This window comes from Oncorhynchus kisutch, linkage group LG24, assembly GCF_002021735.2.
Source record: "Oncorhynchus kisutch isolate 150728-3 linkage group LG24, Okis_V2, whole genome shotgun sequence".
Lineage (NCBI taxonomy): Eukaryota > Metazoa > Chordata > Actinopteri > Salmoniformes > Salmonidae > Oncorhynchus > Oncorhynchus kisutch.
Window position 1 is genome coordinate 19620952 of NC_034197.2, and position 16577 is coordinate 19637528.

Sequence of the window (16577 nt, forward strand, 5' to 3'; positions counted from 1 at the left end):
GATTTGGTGGTTTGAACAGTGCTGACTGTTCTCTGATTAGATCGAGGGGTGTATGTGTCGGTGTGTACAGTACGTGCGCTCGTGTATTTGTTTGTTTTGTGCATTCTTGGCCATGTGTGCGCATCTGTGTGCGTGCTTGTGTATAAGTGTGTGTGTGTGTTTGTATGTTTGTGTTTTCATCTGTATGTTTCTCTGGAAGGCTGATAAAAACAACAGCTCATTTACAAGCCGAGATGTGTAATTTATGTCTTTGTCGCCCCATGGCTGCATCCGACAAGCAAGGAGGATCAAAGGAGGATCAAACATTCCACATTGCATTCCTACCCCTTCAGCCAGTAATTTTGAAATAGGGAAAGTAAGACACTTATCGATTCATACCGTTTTAGATGTTTCCATGAGAAATGTACGATGGGCAGTGTTTATTATAGATCCCCGTTAGCTGCTGCCATGGCAGCAACTACTCTTCCTGGAGTCTCGCAAAATTAAGGCCGTTATACAATTTTTAAAACATTACGACACATTCATTTCAGAATTCACAACAAACTAAGTGTGTGCCCTCAGGCCCATACTCCACTACCAAATATCAACAACGCAAAATCCATGTGTGTGTATAGTGCGTATGTTATTGTGTGTGTGTGTATGCATGTGTCTGTGCCTATGTTTGTTACTTCACAGTCCCCGCTCTTCCATAAGGTGTATTTTTATCTACTTTATAAATCTGATTCTACTGCTTGCATCAGTTACCTGATGTGGAATGTAGTTCCATGTTGTCATGGCTCTATGTAGTGCTGTGCGCCTCCCGTAGTCTGTTTTGGACTTGGGGACTGTGAAGAGACCTCTGGTGGCATGTCTTGTGGGGTGTGACTTATGCATTCTCACACAGTCCATGCACTCCCAGTAATCAGGGAAGTAGCTACAGAACCCGCACTGTTTGCTTGACCGCCATCGTGTACAACTTGGCTAATGATAAGCAAAACGGGGAAAAAACATCTAGCTGTGTCCTCTTAGATGATTAAATAATTCATTCCAATGGCCCATACATGCATTATTCACAATTCCCTGATTTCTCAGCTGTCAACATCTGTTTATCACTGATAAATCCACTTAATGATTTGAAAAGTAGAGTCTGCAGTGCCACTTAAAAGCACTTCAAACAAAATGGATGCCATAGAGCAGGTTGGTGCCATGGTAGTGTCATGGTACTAGTTCATCATCCAGCACTACTGTGTCCTCCTGTCCACACTTACTGTAGTCTGAGCAGATGGATGCTACAGCAAGGCTCCTGCACCCCAGGCTACTCTAGCCATTTCCAAAAGGCCAGTCTGAGCCAACAGAGAAAGAATGAGAGAGAGAGTCATAGAGAAGGGTGGTGAGTGAGAGAGGAGAAACTGAGCTGTGAGAGAGTTATAGAAAGAGAGAGAGGAAAACGGACAGAGGTAGAACGAGAGAGAGAGAGAGAGAGAAAAAAGCGAGAGTGAAATGGGGAGCCTTACATTTCACCATCACTATGGCTACCGGTGCAGTTCACCCAGCGTTGCATCAGACATTTGAATCAGACTGTGACTGTGTCTAAAAGACAACACTGTCACAGATTGTCTGAGTGATGTTCCACTGTGTGCTTACTATCTAGTCTACAATAGGACAATTCTAGTGGTTCATAGAAGTTCAATGTAGAGAAACATGTAACTGCTAAAATAATGGAAACACTTGAATAAATGAGGGTTCTGGCAGCTCGGTTCTGGCAGCTCTAATGGTGTGGGGTGCATTTTCCTGGTATGGTTTAGGTTCACTTAACCCTTTTAGAGGGCAAGGTAAACGGCAATAAATACATAGCCAATTTGAGTGATTACTTTCAACCTATAGTATGGTGAATCATTTCTATCCTGATTGGAGTGGTTTGATGAGCATTGAAGCTGTTCTGGCGGCTCGTGGTGCCCAACATCCTATTAAGACACTTTATGTTGGTGTTTGCATTATTTTGGCAGTTACTTGTAGCTCCGGGGTGATATTATAGATACAGATCTAGGATCAGCTTCTCCTCCCCCAATTCCAACCTTAGCAGTTGGTTAGGAAAATGCTAAACTGATCCATGATCAGCTTCTAGGTCCAACTTCACCTTACACTGTAGGGTAGGTAACTGCCAAAATAAAGGAAACACCAACATAAAGTGTTAATAAAATAGAACAGCTTCAATGCACCTCGGCATAGATTCTATAAGATTCTGGAACTCTATTGGAGGGATGAAACAGCATTCTTCCATGAGAAATACCATCATTTGGTGTTTTGTTGATGGTGGTGGAAAAACGCTGTCTCACACAATGCCCAAACTGGACGCACATGTGCGTTGTGCGCAAATTGATTTTGTCCCCCCCACACCAAACGCGATCACGACACACATGTTGAATATCAAAACAAACTTTGAACCAATTATATTAATTTGGGGACAGGTCGAAAAGCATTAAACATTTATGGCAATATAGCTAGCTAGCTTGCTGTTGCTACCTAATTTGTCCTGGGATATAAACGTTAAGTTGTTATTTTACCTGAAATGCACTCAAACAATTCATCCACACATGAAACGGTCAACCGAATTGTTTCTAGTCATCTCTCCTCCTTCCAAGCTTTTTCTTCTTTGGACTTTATATGGCGATTGGCATCTAACTTTCATAAGAAGGTGTATTACCACGACCGACCGGCTTCAGTTCGTCTTTTTTATTTATTTTATCACTTGGCAACGCAGACGCTCGTTGGTACATGCGAGCAGTGTGGGTGCAATGATTGAATAACATGTATGTGTACAGTTATTTTTGCAATGCGAGCGGTGTGGTCAGCATGTTAGGTGCCGCTCCAGAATCTCCCATAAGTGTTCAATTGGGTTGTGATCGATCTGGTGACTGACACACAAACACACAAACTTTAAACCCCCTATGCTCCTTTGAGAACCATCTTTCAAAGTCAATGAGAACTCATCTAGCCATGGTTTTCAAAATAATGTGTAACTGGTCTTCTTGAAATGTTAATTACTTAATTAACTCAGCAACCACACCTCTGTGACCAGCACCTGATTTGAATATACAGTACCAGTCAAATGTTTGGACACACCTACTCATTCAAGGGTTTTTCTTTATTTTTACTATGGTCTACATTGTAGAATAATAGTGAAGACATCAACACTATGAAATAATACATATGGAATATCATGTACTAATCAAAAAAGTGTTAAACAAATCAAAATACATTTTATATTTGAGTTTCTTCTGAGTAGCCACTCTTTGCCTTGATGACAGCTTTGGCATATTCATGAGGAATGCTTTTCCAACAGATTTGAAGGAGTTCCCACATATACTGAGCACTTGTTGGCTGCTTTTCCTTCACTCTGCGGTCCAACTCATCTCAAACCATCTCAATTGGGTTGAGGTTGGGTGATTGTGGAGGCCATGTCATCTGATGCAGCACTCCATCACTCTCCTTGGTCAAATAGTCCTTACACAGCCTGGAGGTGTGTTTTGGGTCATTGTCCTGATGAAATAAAAATGATAGTACCACTAAGCGCAAACCAGATGGGATGGCGTATTGCTGCATAATGCTGTGGTAGCCATGCTGGTTATGTGTGCCTTGAATTCTAAATAAATCATAGACAGTGTCACCAGCAAAGCACCATCACACCACCTCCTCCATGCTTCACGGTGGGAACCACACATGCAGAGATCATCCATTCACCTACACTGCGTCTCACAAAGGCATGGCGATTGGAACCAAAACCTCAATGTTGGACTCATCAGACCAGAGGACAGATTTCCACCGGTCTATGTACCATTGCTTGTGTTTCTTGGCCCAAACAAGTCTCTTCTTCTTATTGGTGTCCTTTTAGTAGTGGTTTCTTTGCAGCAATTCGACCATGAAGGCCTGATTCAGCAGTCTCCTCTGAACAGTTGATGTTGAGATGTGTATGTTACTTGAAATCTGTGAAGCATTTATTTGTGCTGCAATTTCTGAGGCTGGTAACTCTAATGAACTTACAGTATCCTCTGCAGCAGAGGTAACTTTGGGTATTCCTTTCCTGTGGCGGTCCTCATAAGAACCAGTTTCATCATAGCGCTTGATGGTTTTTGCGATTTGAAGAAACTTTCAAAGTTCTTGAAATTTTCCACATTCTGTGACCTTTATGTCTTAAACTAATAATGGACTGTCATTTCTCTTTGCTTATTTGAGCTGTTCTTGCCATAATATGGACTTGGTCTTTTACTTAATAGGGCTGTCCTCTGTATACCACCCCTACCTTGTCACAACACAACTGATTGGCTCAAACGCATTAAGAAGGAACAAAATTAATTGATTGAAATGCTTCCAGTTGACTACCTCGTGAAGCTGGTTGAGAGAATGCCAAGAGTATGCAAAGCTGTCATCAAGGCAACGGGTGGCTACTTTGAGTAATCTCATATAAAATATATTTTGATTTGTTTAACACTTTTTTGGTTACTGAATGATTCCATATGTGTTATTTCATAGTTTTGATGTCCTCAGTATTATTCTACAATGTAGAACATAGTAAAACTAAAGAAAAACCCTTGAATGAGTAGGTGTGTCCAAACTTTTGACTATCTTTGTATCCCTCATTATGTGTTTCCTTTATTCAGACCCCTTGACCTTTTTCACATTTTGTTACTTTACAGCTTTGTTCTAAAATTGATTGAATTGTTCAAACTACACACAAGACCCCATAATGGCAAAACCAAATACAGGTTTTTAAATTTTTTGTGACTGTATTTAAATTTTTTAAAACCATCACATTTACATACGTTTTCTGACCCTTTACCCAGTCTTTCTTCAAGCACCTTTCACAGCGATAACAGCCTTGCGTATTCTTGGGTTTGACGCTACAAGTTTGGCACACCTATATTTGGGGAGTTTTTTCCATTCTTCTCAGTAGACCTTGTCAAGGTCTGTCAGCTTGGATGGGGAGCGTCGCTGCACAGCTTTTTTCAGGTCTCCAGAGATGTTCGATCGGGTTCAAGTCCAGGCTCTGGCTTGGCCACTCAAGGACATTCAGAGACTTGTTCTGAAGCTTCTCCTGCGTTGTCTTGGCTGTGTTTTTAGGCTTATTGTCCTGTTGGAAGGTGAACCTTGGCCCCAGTCTGAGGTCCTGAGGACTGGAGCAGGTTTTCATCAAGGATCTCTCCTCCAGACGTGACACTTGGCATTCACGCCAAAGAGTTCAATCTTGGTTTCATCAGACCAGAGAATCTGGTTTTGTCATGGTCTGAGAGTCTTTAGGTGCCTTTTGTCAAACTCCAAGCAGGCCTTCATGTGCCTTTTATTGAGGGGTGGCTTCCATCTCTCCACTCTACCTTAAAAACTGCCTGATTGGTGGATTGCTGCAGAGATGGTTGTCCTTCTGTAAGTTTCTCCCATCTCTACCTAGCAACCATCGGGTTCTTGATCACCTCCCTGACCAAGGCCGTTCTCCCCCGATTGCTCAGTTTGGCTGGGCGGCCAGCTCTAGGAAGATTCTTGGTGGTTACCAAACTTCTTCCATTTAAGAATGATGGAGGCCACTGTGTTCTTGCGGACCTTCAATGCTGCATGTTTTGGTACCCTTCCCCAGATCTGTGCCTCTACACAATCCTGTCTCGGAGCTCCACGGACAATTCCTTCGATCTCATGGCTTGGTTTTTGCTCTGGCATGCAGTGTCAACTGTGGGACCTTATAAAGACAGGTGTCCCTTCCAAATCATGTTCAATCAATTGCATTTACCACAGGTGGACTCCAATCAAGGTAGAGAAACATCTCAAGGATGATCAATGGAAACAGGATGCACCTGAGATCAATTTCAAGTCTCACAGTAAAGGGTCTGAATACTAATGTAAATAAGGTATTTCTGTTTTGTTTTGCTTTTTACACATTTGCAAACATTTCTAAAAACCCGTTTTCACTTTGATATTATGGGGTATTGTGTGTAGATTGATGAGGAACATTTTTTTATTTCATCCATTTTATAATAAGGCTGTAACATAACAAGTTGGGGGGAAAAGTCAAGGGGTCTGAATAATTTCCGAATGCACTGTAAATCATTGTAGTTCTATGTATATGTCACTTTACCGTTACTGTGTATGCATCTTATAGGGATGTCATTGGATGGCAAATTCAGCCAAGATTATGACTGTGTAAAAAATGTACATTTTACAGTTAACTACATCCCTTTTCCTATACCACCTGGGATATGTCCCAAATGGTACCCTATTCCCTTTATAATGTACTACTTTTGACCAGAGCCCTATGTAGGGAATAGAGTGCCGTTTGGGACGTAGTCCTGGTTATGTTCTATTATTGGACCGCGGGGAGGAAATGACTCAATGTTATTAACTTTGGATCGTAGGAATAATGAAGAAGTGTTTGTATTTAGTGGAGTGAACAGAAGTCACGGCAGAAGGAAGGCAATGCGGGCTGAATGAGAATAGTTATGTGAGAAGGTTGCCATAGAATTCCGTATTGAGTCTACCCATACATTTATCAGTCAATTTGATATGGTCAGAGGCTCTATTTCCCTTCTAGGATTTATATTTCTTTGGAACTAAAAGGAACAGTAAATAAGAGCTGTGTTTTTGAACTGTTTTTCTTTTTCTCTTTAGGTCAAAGTCGGCGTGCCTCTCAAGCATCTCCTCCGGGATCGCCACAAGGCCCAGGGGTAAGTAAGACTGTCTCAAAGATCAGTTGCCGCTAACATGGTCAGACATGATCAGTCATTCTGTGCCCCAGTTCTACATGATTATCTCTTGAAAGAAACATGGTCATCTCTGTTCTAACAGGCTGTTTAAGTAAAGTTGTTTGGTACATAAGTGTTAGGGATCAGGTCTATCAAAATATCCTGCAGCATATGATGTGGTACTATGGAGCAGAGAGCTTCATCCACTTAATATTTGTGGGGAGGGTTTTTAATGACGAGTGTGTGTTACGTGCATGGGCGCATGTTTTTCAATTGTGTGTGCTGGTACATATGCACTTGTGTGTGTGTTTCTGCACATGTGAATGTGAGTACATGTTTGCTGTGTGCGTCTCTGCATGTTTGTAAATGTATGTACATTAATGTGTCTGAGTTTGCATAAGGGGTGTGTGTGTGTGTGTGTGTGTGTGTGTGTGTGTGTGAGTGTGTGTGTGTGTGTGTGTGTGTGTGTGTGTGTGTGTGTGTGTGTGTCTGGGGCATGGTGGGGTGTGAGTGATGTCTCTCAGGCTGAGTGGGGCTGTCAAGTGAGGGGCCGGGCCCTGTGATGGATGCAGCTCTCTCACAGAGATAAGGCCCCACAGACACAGTAGAGGAGAAGGATTATCTCTGTCTCAGTGCTGGATCTATGGGCCATAATGAGGGCCTGGGTCTGCTCTCCTGCCTCTAGATTAAGTTTGCAGCTGAACATATCGGGTTGGAACAGGTAAAGGAAACAGAACCAAAAAATAGAAAATAACTAAATGTTTCAAGGAACAGAATCAGAACCGGGAACAAAAGGGATCTATACGGTTTACCATTATTTTAAAAGCACGGGAACTGCTTAATATAGTTATTTTCTGTAGTTAGAAACTCACACCCCACAGCAATCCCAACCCAACAACGAGTGTATAGTATCACGATTGTATTGTTTCTTCATCCTATGTAATGTATTCTCAGTGAATTTGGTGATGTTTTTTCCCCCGTTCATAGAAATTAGTAATTGAAGCTGTTAGGTTTATGTCCCATCCTACGTCCTGATATTACCAGGTTCTGACCGCTAGATGGTGCTGTTCCTGCTATTAATGGATATTTCACCCTAATTACATATTGGTTTAAGCAGTCTATTGACAATTTATGACATTAACCCATGCTTTGGTTTTGTTTACCTGGCCAATGTTTCAAATGCTACATGTTTTGCATTTGTGGCACAAATCCAATGCATGTCAGTGGTATCTATATTAGCATTTCTGTGCTTCATATCCAAATAATCTATAAGTACCATCATTGAGTTACACAATACATTTTTTGATACTTTAGGATGATTTGAACATGAAGCGTGAAAATGATAATTATAGGTACGTTTGAATTGCATTGGATTTCTGCCACAAATGCTAAAAAGATAGCATTGGCCAACAAAACCTAAGCACGGGTTGCTGTCATACCTTGTCAATAGTGTGTTTACAGGGTAAGGAAACCAACAGCATTTTGTAATTTGGGTGAACTATCCCTTTAACATTGGGGCACGGGGGATTCTTCACTTTTTCAGAAACGGCATCATCTAGTAGTCAGAACCTGGTAATATCAGGATGTAGGATGGAACATATACCTAACAACTTTTGTGTAGGGTGCCGTCTTTCGGATGGGACGTTAAACGGGTGTCCTGACTCTCTGTGGTCACTAAAGATCCCATGGCACTTATCCTGGCTAAATTCCCAAGCTGTCCCTCATACCACCACGGTCACCTAATTATCCCCAGCTTACAATTGGCTCATTCATCCCCCTCCTGTCCCGTGTAACTATTCCCCATGTCGTTGCTGTCAATGAGAATGTATTCTCAGTCAGTTTACCTGTTAAAATAATAGTAATTAAAATGACAAATCTACCTGAACAGGAAAAAATGAATGAAAATCACTGGAGATACATTACATAGGATGAAGAAACAATACTCAGAGCCGCAGCTCCGTATTACTTGTCAGACAAAGAGAACTGATACTAGATTCTCGTTGTTGGGGTGGGATTGGTGGGGTGTGTGGAGGGACCGTTTGGTTTGGTCCAAATCAAATGTTAGATACTATATTTATTGACTTATATTAATCCTTTAAATTAAAATGGCCAATTTGGATGCAATCAATTATCTTAATTTCTCAGATATCAGATTATATTTCAACAAAATATGCTATTGTCATCTGTTTATTATAACTGTGCCCAATAATGTTTGTACCATCTTTTGTGCTGCTACCATGTTGTGTTGCTACCATGTTGTTGTTATGTTGTGTTGCTACCATGCTGCCTTCGGTCTCTCTTTATGTAGTGTTGTGTTGTCGTCTATTGTTGTAATGTCTGTTTTGTCATATGTTTATATTGTATTTCATTTGTATTTTTAATCCCAGGCCCCCATCCTCGCAGAAGGCCTTTTGCCTTTTGGTAGGCTGTCGTTGGAAATAAGAATTTGTTCTTAACTGACTTGCCTAGTTAAATAACAAACTATATCAGAACAATCTGAGATGGTGGGTGTCGAAATCCTCTTATGTGCTTTTTAAGGTGGAACGAGAAATTTGTAGCTGGAGAAGAATGGATTCACTTTTTCAGTGCTAGTTAGGGATACTATAGTTCACATTGTATTTATTAACTACAAAAATTCTGGTGCCTCTCTGCACACACAAGCCTGTTAGCTAGCTAACGTTTAGTCAACTCTGAAGTTCAAAGACATTCAAAGTTCCTTTATAGAAGCCACTCCTCCGTAGGTATAATTCTGTGGGCCTAATGAAGATACTGCATGTCATCACAACAAGATGCCCAGCGCTTCAAGGTTCTCTCACTCTCTCCCCACCCACAAAATTTCAGTTGCATCTTGCTCACTACACTTGTCTTTCCATCAGGCATGTAAACAACTCACTGAGCTATACCTTGCCCGCTCCACAGCAATCTTCTCTATCTGCACAGCATTATTGATGAAGTCATTTAATATTGTGTTAAATACACTTTTTTAAAAATATTTCAGAGGTTTACAAAGGAACAGATAGGAACAATATAAACCTGTACTTTTTTTGTTGGTTCAAACTAGTTCAGAACTTTATTTTGCAGGTCGGAACAGTGGAACGAAACGATTGGAAAATAATTTTGGTTCCAATGCTTGAAACATATTCTAGTAGCCTTGTACCTGCAGCTCCCAAGTTCTTATTGTCAAACGTACTCACGGACATACAGAAATGCAGTAAATACACCGTTTTTTAAAAGAAAAATTCTATTAGCCTATTATCTTGCAGGAAAGAACAGAAATGTTTGTATTTGCTTACAACCCGGAGCTGGTATTTGGACCGGCGAGCCTCCGCTTGCTGGTCCATTTCTCTAACCTTAGGCTAACTGGCACCCCCACAAGCACCAGGCACCAACCAACTGAGCCATCAGAACAACAGAAGCAAGGCTACATGTATACATGTCAGATCAAAGTCGAGTATTCAACAATGGGGGGAATAAATAAACAAAAGCTACAGTATAACTCATGGTTTTGGCACAACTCTCCCTGATCCACAGTTCCAATTTATGTCGATAGAAATAACCCTCTTCATCAGCCATATCTCTGTGTCTCAAATGGCACCCTATTTCCCATTTAGTGCACTACTTTGGAACACAGCCGGTAGGGCTTTGTTCAAAAGTAATGCACTATATAGGGAATAGGGTGCAATTTGGGAATCAACCTCGGTCTCCTACCCTGCATTACTGTCAAACACCATTTAATCAATGCCACCCGGCACAGAAATAGGACTGTAAACAAGATGTATTCACTGCTATATCTGCAAGCATTGTAGGATCTGACAACTTTGTTTTTCTGCATAAATTATTGATTCCTGACACTTTTGGTTCACTTTGAGCAGAATGCTAAGGCTCTATAAGACTATTTTAATCTAATATATAGAGCACTGTGTGTGTGTGTATTGCCTGGGATGCCCCCTTCCATCATAGGCCGGTCTTGGGTTATGTTATTGTTGTTACCTGTGTTGGCAGTCAACAGTGTTGCCGAGGTGATGCTCTCTGTCTCTCTCTGTCTCGCTCTCTGTGTGTCTCTCTTTCTTCTTATTTCTGTATCTCTCCATTTCTCGCCCTCTCTTTCCCTAACTCTGTTCTCCAATTTTCATCTCACTCTTTGTGACAAATTTCTCCCCCCTCAGTCAATCTTCAAATATTTTTTCCCTCTCCATATCTTTTTCCTTCTGTCTCCCACCTCCTCTCGTTTTCTCACTTACTAAGAGACATATGATGACAACCGCCAGCTGAGAGGTCGACTCCACAACGGCGACACACACACACACACACAATCCCACATCGCAAGTCACCACAGCCTGCCACTGTGGGTGTGAAACACACCAGACACGAGCGAGGCGCCTCTGTGTGTGAGAACACACACACAGGAGCAGGGGAACAGGCAGAGAAGAAGGCAATTAATGGTGGCGTTAGGCTTGAGTGCGAGCCGTACTGCCAACACTCTCTACCCAGCCTGTTTGCCCTGACACATAATGGGAGAGAAGACAACAACAGAGCAGTCAGCTGCTCACTGAGATGGTTGTGGCTCATATCACTGTTCTACTGAAATTGGCCCTGTTTGTCATCACTGTTATTTAAATATTGTCCCTTTTTATTAGAACTTGTTTGTTTGATGTCTGGTTTAGTTCAGTCTCATTGGAAACTGAAATGACAGGTGGATATGATTTGACGGCACACATTCCCGAAAATCCCACCCATCGTGTTATAATATGCTGCAATTATAGAAGCCTATATATGGCAATGCTGTTATGCTAGCCATAGAGAACGCTCCCCACATAGTGCTCTTCATAAGACTCTAATCTTGCTTTATTTTGCAGCATTGATATGCGTTGTCATATTGTTTTAATAAAGTCTAAGTAGTTCATGTGAATTCCTGTTGTTTCTCCTAGCTCTCTATGTCTCAGCTGGCAGCTACTTCACGCTACCCGACCATGAGCCACTCCACTGCCGTGTCGCCATGGCAACAGCCGTTTTCCTCTCAGCTCTATCCTTCCCCATTGGCATCGGCCCACCAGCTGTCACATGTCGTAAGATTCCACCCCCGTACCCTCTCCCACGCGCACACCGACACAAACACGCATGGGGATACACACCAGTGCTACTCACACGCAGACACACGGATACATACACACATAGACACACTGCTACATAAACACATATGGGCACTTTGTAGGTCTCTGACACACTCACGTATAAGTGTGCGCACACACACTCATGTATAATTTCCATGGATACGCAGACAGCCACAGCGATTTGAATTCAAAGGCTCACTCACCTTTCTAACACAAAGCTATGTACAGACACATACCTACAGACACAAAGGCACACGCGCGCACACACAACCTTGAGAGTACAGTTTTTGCTGAACTCTGGCATGCTCTTTGTCTTTGGGACTACACAAGGTTTTTCATCTTCTAAATCAAAAGAAACACTCTCTGACTCTGCACTCACATCATTGTGCAAAGGCTGATCCAATTTACTCAAGGTATCCAGTTTTTTCCAAGCTGTGATTTTCCATTTAACACTACCTGGACACACTACAAATGAATTCCATTCCAAGTTTGATGAAAATTGAATGCAAAGTCCCTGTCCTAGATAATTTGATGTCTTTTCATGTTGAGTATACTGATTACAGAATAAGACCCAGTTCTCACTGATTTTGTTCAAATGTTTTTGTGGCTTAAAGTAACTGACCAGTCAAAATCATACTTGTAAAAGGTCATATTCTGTTAATTCATATCCAAATAATGTTGTTGAGTAGTCCTATACTTGTAATTGTGGCCAAAGCATAAATTGAATAAAACAAAACACAATCTCAAACTTGTACCTCTAACAGTTAAAAAATGCTTGCTATTTCCTCATAGAACAGGATGTCATCTCCCTGAGGAGGATGACCTAGCCAATCAGTGATCTACTTGCATAAATATTTGTAATGACCGGTATAATCCCACATCATTCTGTTGTTGTGGTACGCCCACACCATTCTGTTGTTGGGGTACGCCCACACCATTCTGTTGTTGGGGTAGGCCCACACCATTCTGTTGTTGGGGTAGGCCCACACCATTCTGTTGTTGGGGTACGCCCACACCATTCTGTTGTTGGGGTACGCCCACACCATTATGTTGTTGGGGTACGCCCACACCATTCTGTTGTTGGGGTACGCCCATACCATTCTGTTGTTGGGGTACGCCCACACCATTCTGTTGTCTGGGTACGCCCACACCATTCTGTTGTTGGGGTAGGCCCACACCATTCTGTTGTTGGGGTACGCCCACACCATTTTGTTGTTGGGGTACGCCCACACCATTATGTTGTTTGGGTACGCCCACACCATTCTGTTGTTGGGGTAGGCCCACACCATTCTGTTGTTGGGGTACGCCCACACATTCTGTTGTTGGGGTACGCCCACACCATTCTGTTGTTGGGGTAGGCCCACACCATTCTGTTGTTGGGGTAGGCCCACACCATTCTGTTGTTGGGGTAGGCCCACACCATTCTGTTGTTGGGGTAGGCCCACACCATTCTGTTGTTGGGGTACGCCCACACCATTATGTTGTTTGGGTACGCCCACACCATTCTGTTGTTGGGGTAGGCCCACACCATTCTGTTGTTGGGGTAGGCCCACACCATTCTGTTGTTGGGGTAGGCCCACACCATTCTGTTGTTGGGGTAGGCCCACACCATTCTGTTGTTGGGGTACGCCCACACCATTCTGTTGTTGGGGTACGCCCACACCATTATGTTGTTGGGGTACGCCCACACCATTCTGTTGTTGGGGTACGCCCATACCATTCTGTTGTTGGGGTACGCCCACACCATTCTGTTGTCTGGGTACGCCCACACCATTCTGTTGTTGGGGTAGGCCCACACCATTCTGTTGTTGGGGTACGCCCACACCATTTTGTTGTTGGGGTACGCCCACACCATTATGTTGTTTGGGTACGCCCACACCATTCTGTTGTTGGGGTAGGCCCACACCATTCTGTTGTTGGGGTAGGCCCACACCATTCTGTTGTTGGGGTACGCCCACACCATTCTGTTGTTGGGGTACGCCCACACATTCTGTTGTTGGGGTACGCCCACACCATTCTGTTGTTGGGGTACGCCCACACCATTCTGTTGTTGGGGTACGCCCACACCATTCTGTTGTTGGGGTACGCCCACACCATTCTGTTGTTGGGGTACGCCCACACCATTCTGTTGTTGGGGTACGCCCACACCATTCTGTTGTTGGGGTAGGCCCACACCATTCTGTTGTTGGGGTACGCCCACACCATTCTGTTGTTGGGGTACGCCCACACCATTCTGTTGTTGGGGTACGCCCACACCACTCCAACACAGAAAAGCTGCTTTTTAACATATTTAAATAAATAAAAATGAATGGAAAACTATTTCACTCATATTGTAAGTAGTTATAGGTCATATTTCAAAGAAATCTGTAATGACTGGGCAGTTACTTTAAAGAAGATCATTGTAAAGCTGAGGGTGCAGGAACAGGAACTGTGGTACTAATCGTGTTGAGTAACTCCTCGCAAAATAGGAACGGTAATCATTTTTCCTGTTACAACCATGTTGTTTTTTGATTTCCTCACACACTCACAAGGATGCGTACATTTGGCGTCCATTCAATGTGTTTTTTTCTTCTTAAAATGAATGGTGTGAAAATAGTACATTATGAGTTTAATCTCAGAGTGTCTGAGTTCACCTGTTGGATATGTGTTTCATTCTCACTACAATCCGTTTTAAACCGACTCAAATGTGCTCCAATATGTCTCTTTAATTTAGATGCCAACAAGAACATCCTTCTTCTCACAGACTTAAAGATATGCATAGCTGCAAGTGTTACCGCTTGTATTGCCAAATCAATGTCATTATCATTCTTGTATCCATGACAGTAGAGACACACACAAATAGTACACATCATATTTATATTACAGATAGCATAACACAAACAGGGTTTGAGCCTGGGTCTCCTGCATGCCACAAGACAATGTTAGCCTGCTGAGCTAAAGCTTAGGCATTTGCTCAGGGAACTAACACAAATATGTTCATCTAATGTAAGCAAACATTTCAATTGTTTTGTGTCAGCAGCGAACATTCGCAACCGCTAGCTAACCTAAGTGTCTGCTTAGGGTCTAAAGTGCTGCTACAATTACAAGTGGCCATGTAGACTTTCTATTAAATGTAGGAAGAATAGCGAAGTTTGAATATTGTTGATAAAAAGCCACAGTAAAACAGTAGAAATGAGCTATTTGTGGCTTCACCGTAACATTATGGGATGTCAATTCAAATCGTTCAATTGAAATTGTTACTTAGAAATATGTTCTCTGCAAACGAAAGCCTTGTTAAACCCACCTCAGGTCTCTGGCAGTGGGCCTTTTTCAAGACAAACATTCCAACCGACCCAGAACCACATCTAGATCGCAGGTTGACGTTTATTGGGATGAGTCTTGTCCTAGATGAGTCAGCTGCAAAGTGGAAATTGGCTATATTGAAAAAATATGCCTTTTGGTCTTAATTTAACGTTACGGTTAGGCATTAGGTTTAGCAGTGTGGTTAGGTTTAGAATCAGATTTTAGGGCTTTGCTAGCTAGTGACCACTCTGCATAGCTGCCTCCAGAACAAGATTCATGACGAAAAACTCTAACCTGCGTGTACAGTGCATTCGGAAAGTATTCAGACTCTTGACTTTTTCTCAAATGGATTTTTCCCCATCATCAATCTACACACAACACCCCATAATGACAATGCAAGAATAGGTTTTTAGAAATTTTAGCAAATTGATAAAAAACATAAGTACATAAGTATTCATACCCTTTACTCAGTACTTAGTTGAAGCACCTTTGGCAGTGATTACAGCCTCAAGTCTTCTTGGGTATGACGCTATATGCTTGGCACAGCTGTATTGAGGAGTTTCTTCCATTCTTCTCTGCAGATCCTCTCAAGCTCCGTCAGGTCTCTCCAGAGATGTTCAAGTCCGGCTCTGGCTGGGCCATCAAGGACATTTAGAGAGTCATCCAGAAGCCACTCCTGCGTTGTCTTGGCTGTGTGCTTACGGTCGTTATCCTGTTGGACGGTGAACCTTCGCCCCAGTCTGAGGTCCTGAGCGCTCTGGAGCAGGTTTTCATCAAGGATCTCTCTGTATTTTGCTCCGTTCATCTTTACCTTGATCCTGACTAGTCTCCCAGTCCCTGCCATACTTCACCGTAGGGATGGTGCCAGGTTTCCTCCAGATGTGACACTTGGTATTCAGGCCAAAAGGTTCAATCTCGGTTTTGTCAGACCAGAGAATCTTGTTTCTCATGGTCTGAGAGTCCTTTAGGTGCCTTTTGGCAAACTCCAAGCAGGCTGTCATGTGCCTTTTACTGATGAGTAGCTTCCATCTGGCCACTCTACCATAAAGGCCTGATTGTTGGAGTGATGCAGAGATGGTTGTCCTCCTGAAAGGTTCTCCACAGAGGAACTCTGAAGCTCTGTCAGAGTGACCATCGGGTTCTTGTTCACCGCCCTGACCAAGGCCCTTCTCACCCAATTGCTCAGTGCCTCGACACAATCCTCTCGGAGCTCTACGGACAATTCCTTTGACTTCATGGCTTGTTTTTTTTTCTGACATGCATTGTCAATTGTGGGACCTTATATAGACAGAGGCTAGGTAACACGGTCACCACTGATAAATCCACTGATAAATCCATGATTATCGAAAACTTCAATAAGCATTTCTCAACGGCTGGCCATGCCTTCCGCCTGGCTACTTCAACCTCGGCCAACAGCTCCGCCCCCCCCGCAGCTCCTCGCCCAAGCCTCTCCAGGTTCTCCTTTACCCAAATCCAGATA

At 42.7% G+C, this 16577-nt stretch overlaps 1 protein-coding gene across 1 annotated transcript in view; it reads left to right on the forward strand.

The window, feature by feature from the left end:
- The window catches only part of nphp4 (nephronophthisis 4), a 193223-nt gene that overhangs the window by 108713 nt on the left and 67933 nt on the right, over positions 1–16577 (forward strand). Inside the window, exons 11-12 of the mRNA XM_020458628.2 lie at positions 6631–6686; positions 11633–11770. Coding sequence (XP_020314217.2) covers positions 6631–6686; positions 11633–11770 — 194 coding nt within the window. The remainder of the gene's footprint in view (positions 1–6630; positions 6687–11632; positions 11771–16577) is intronic.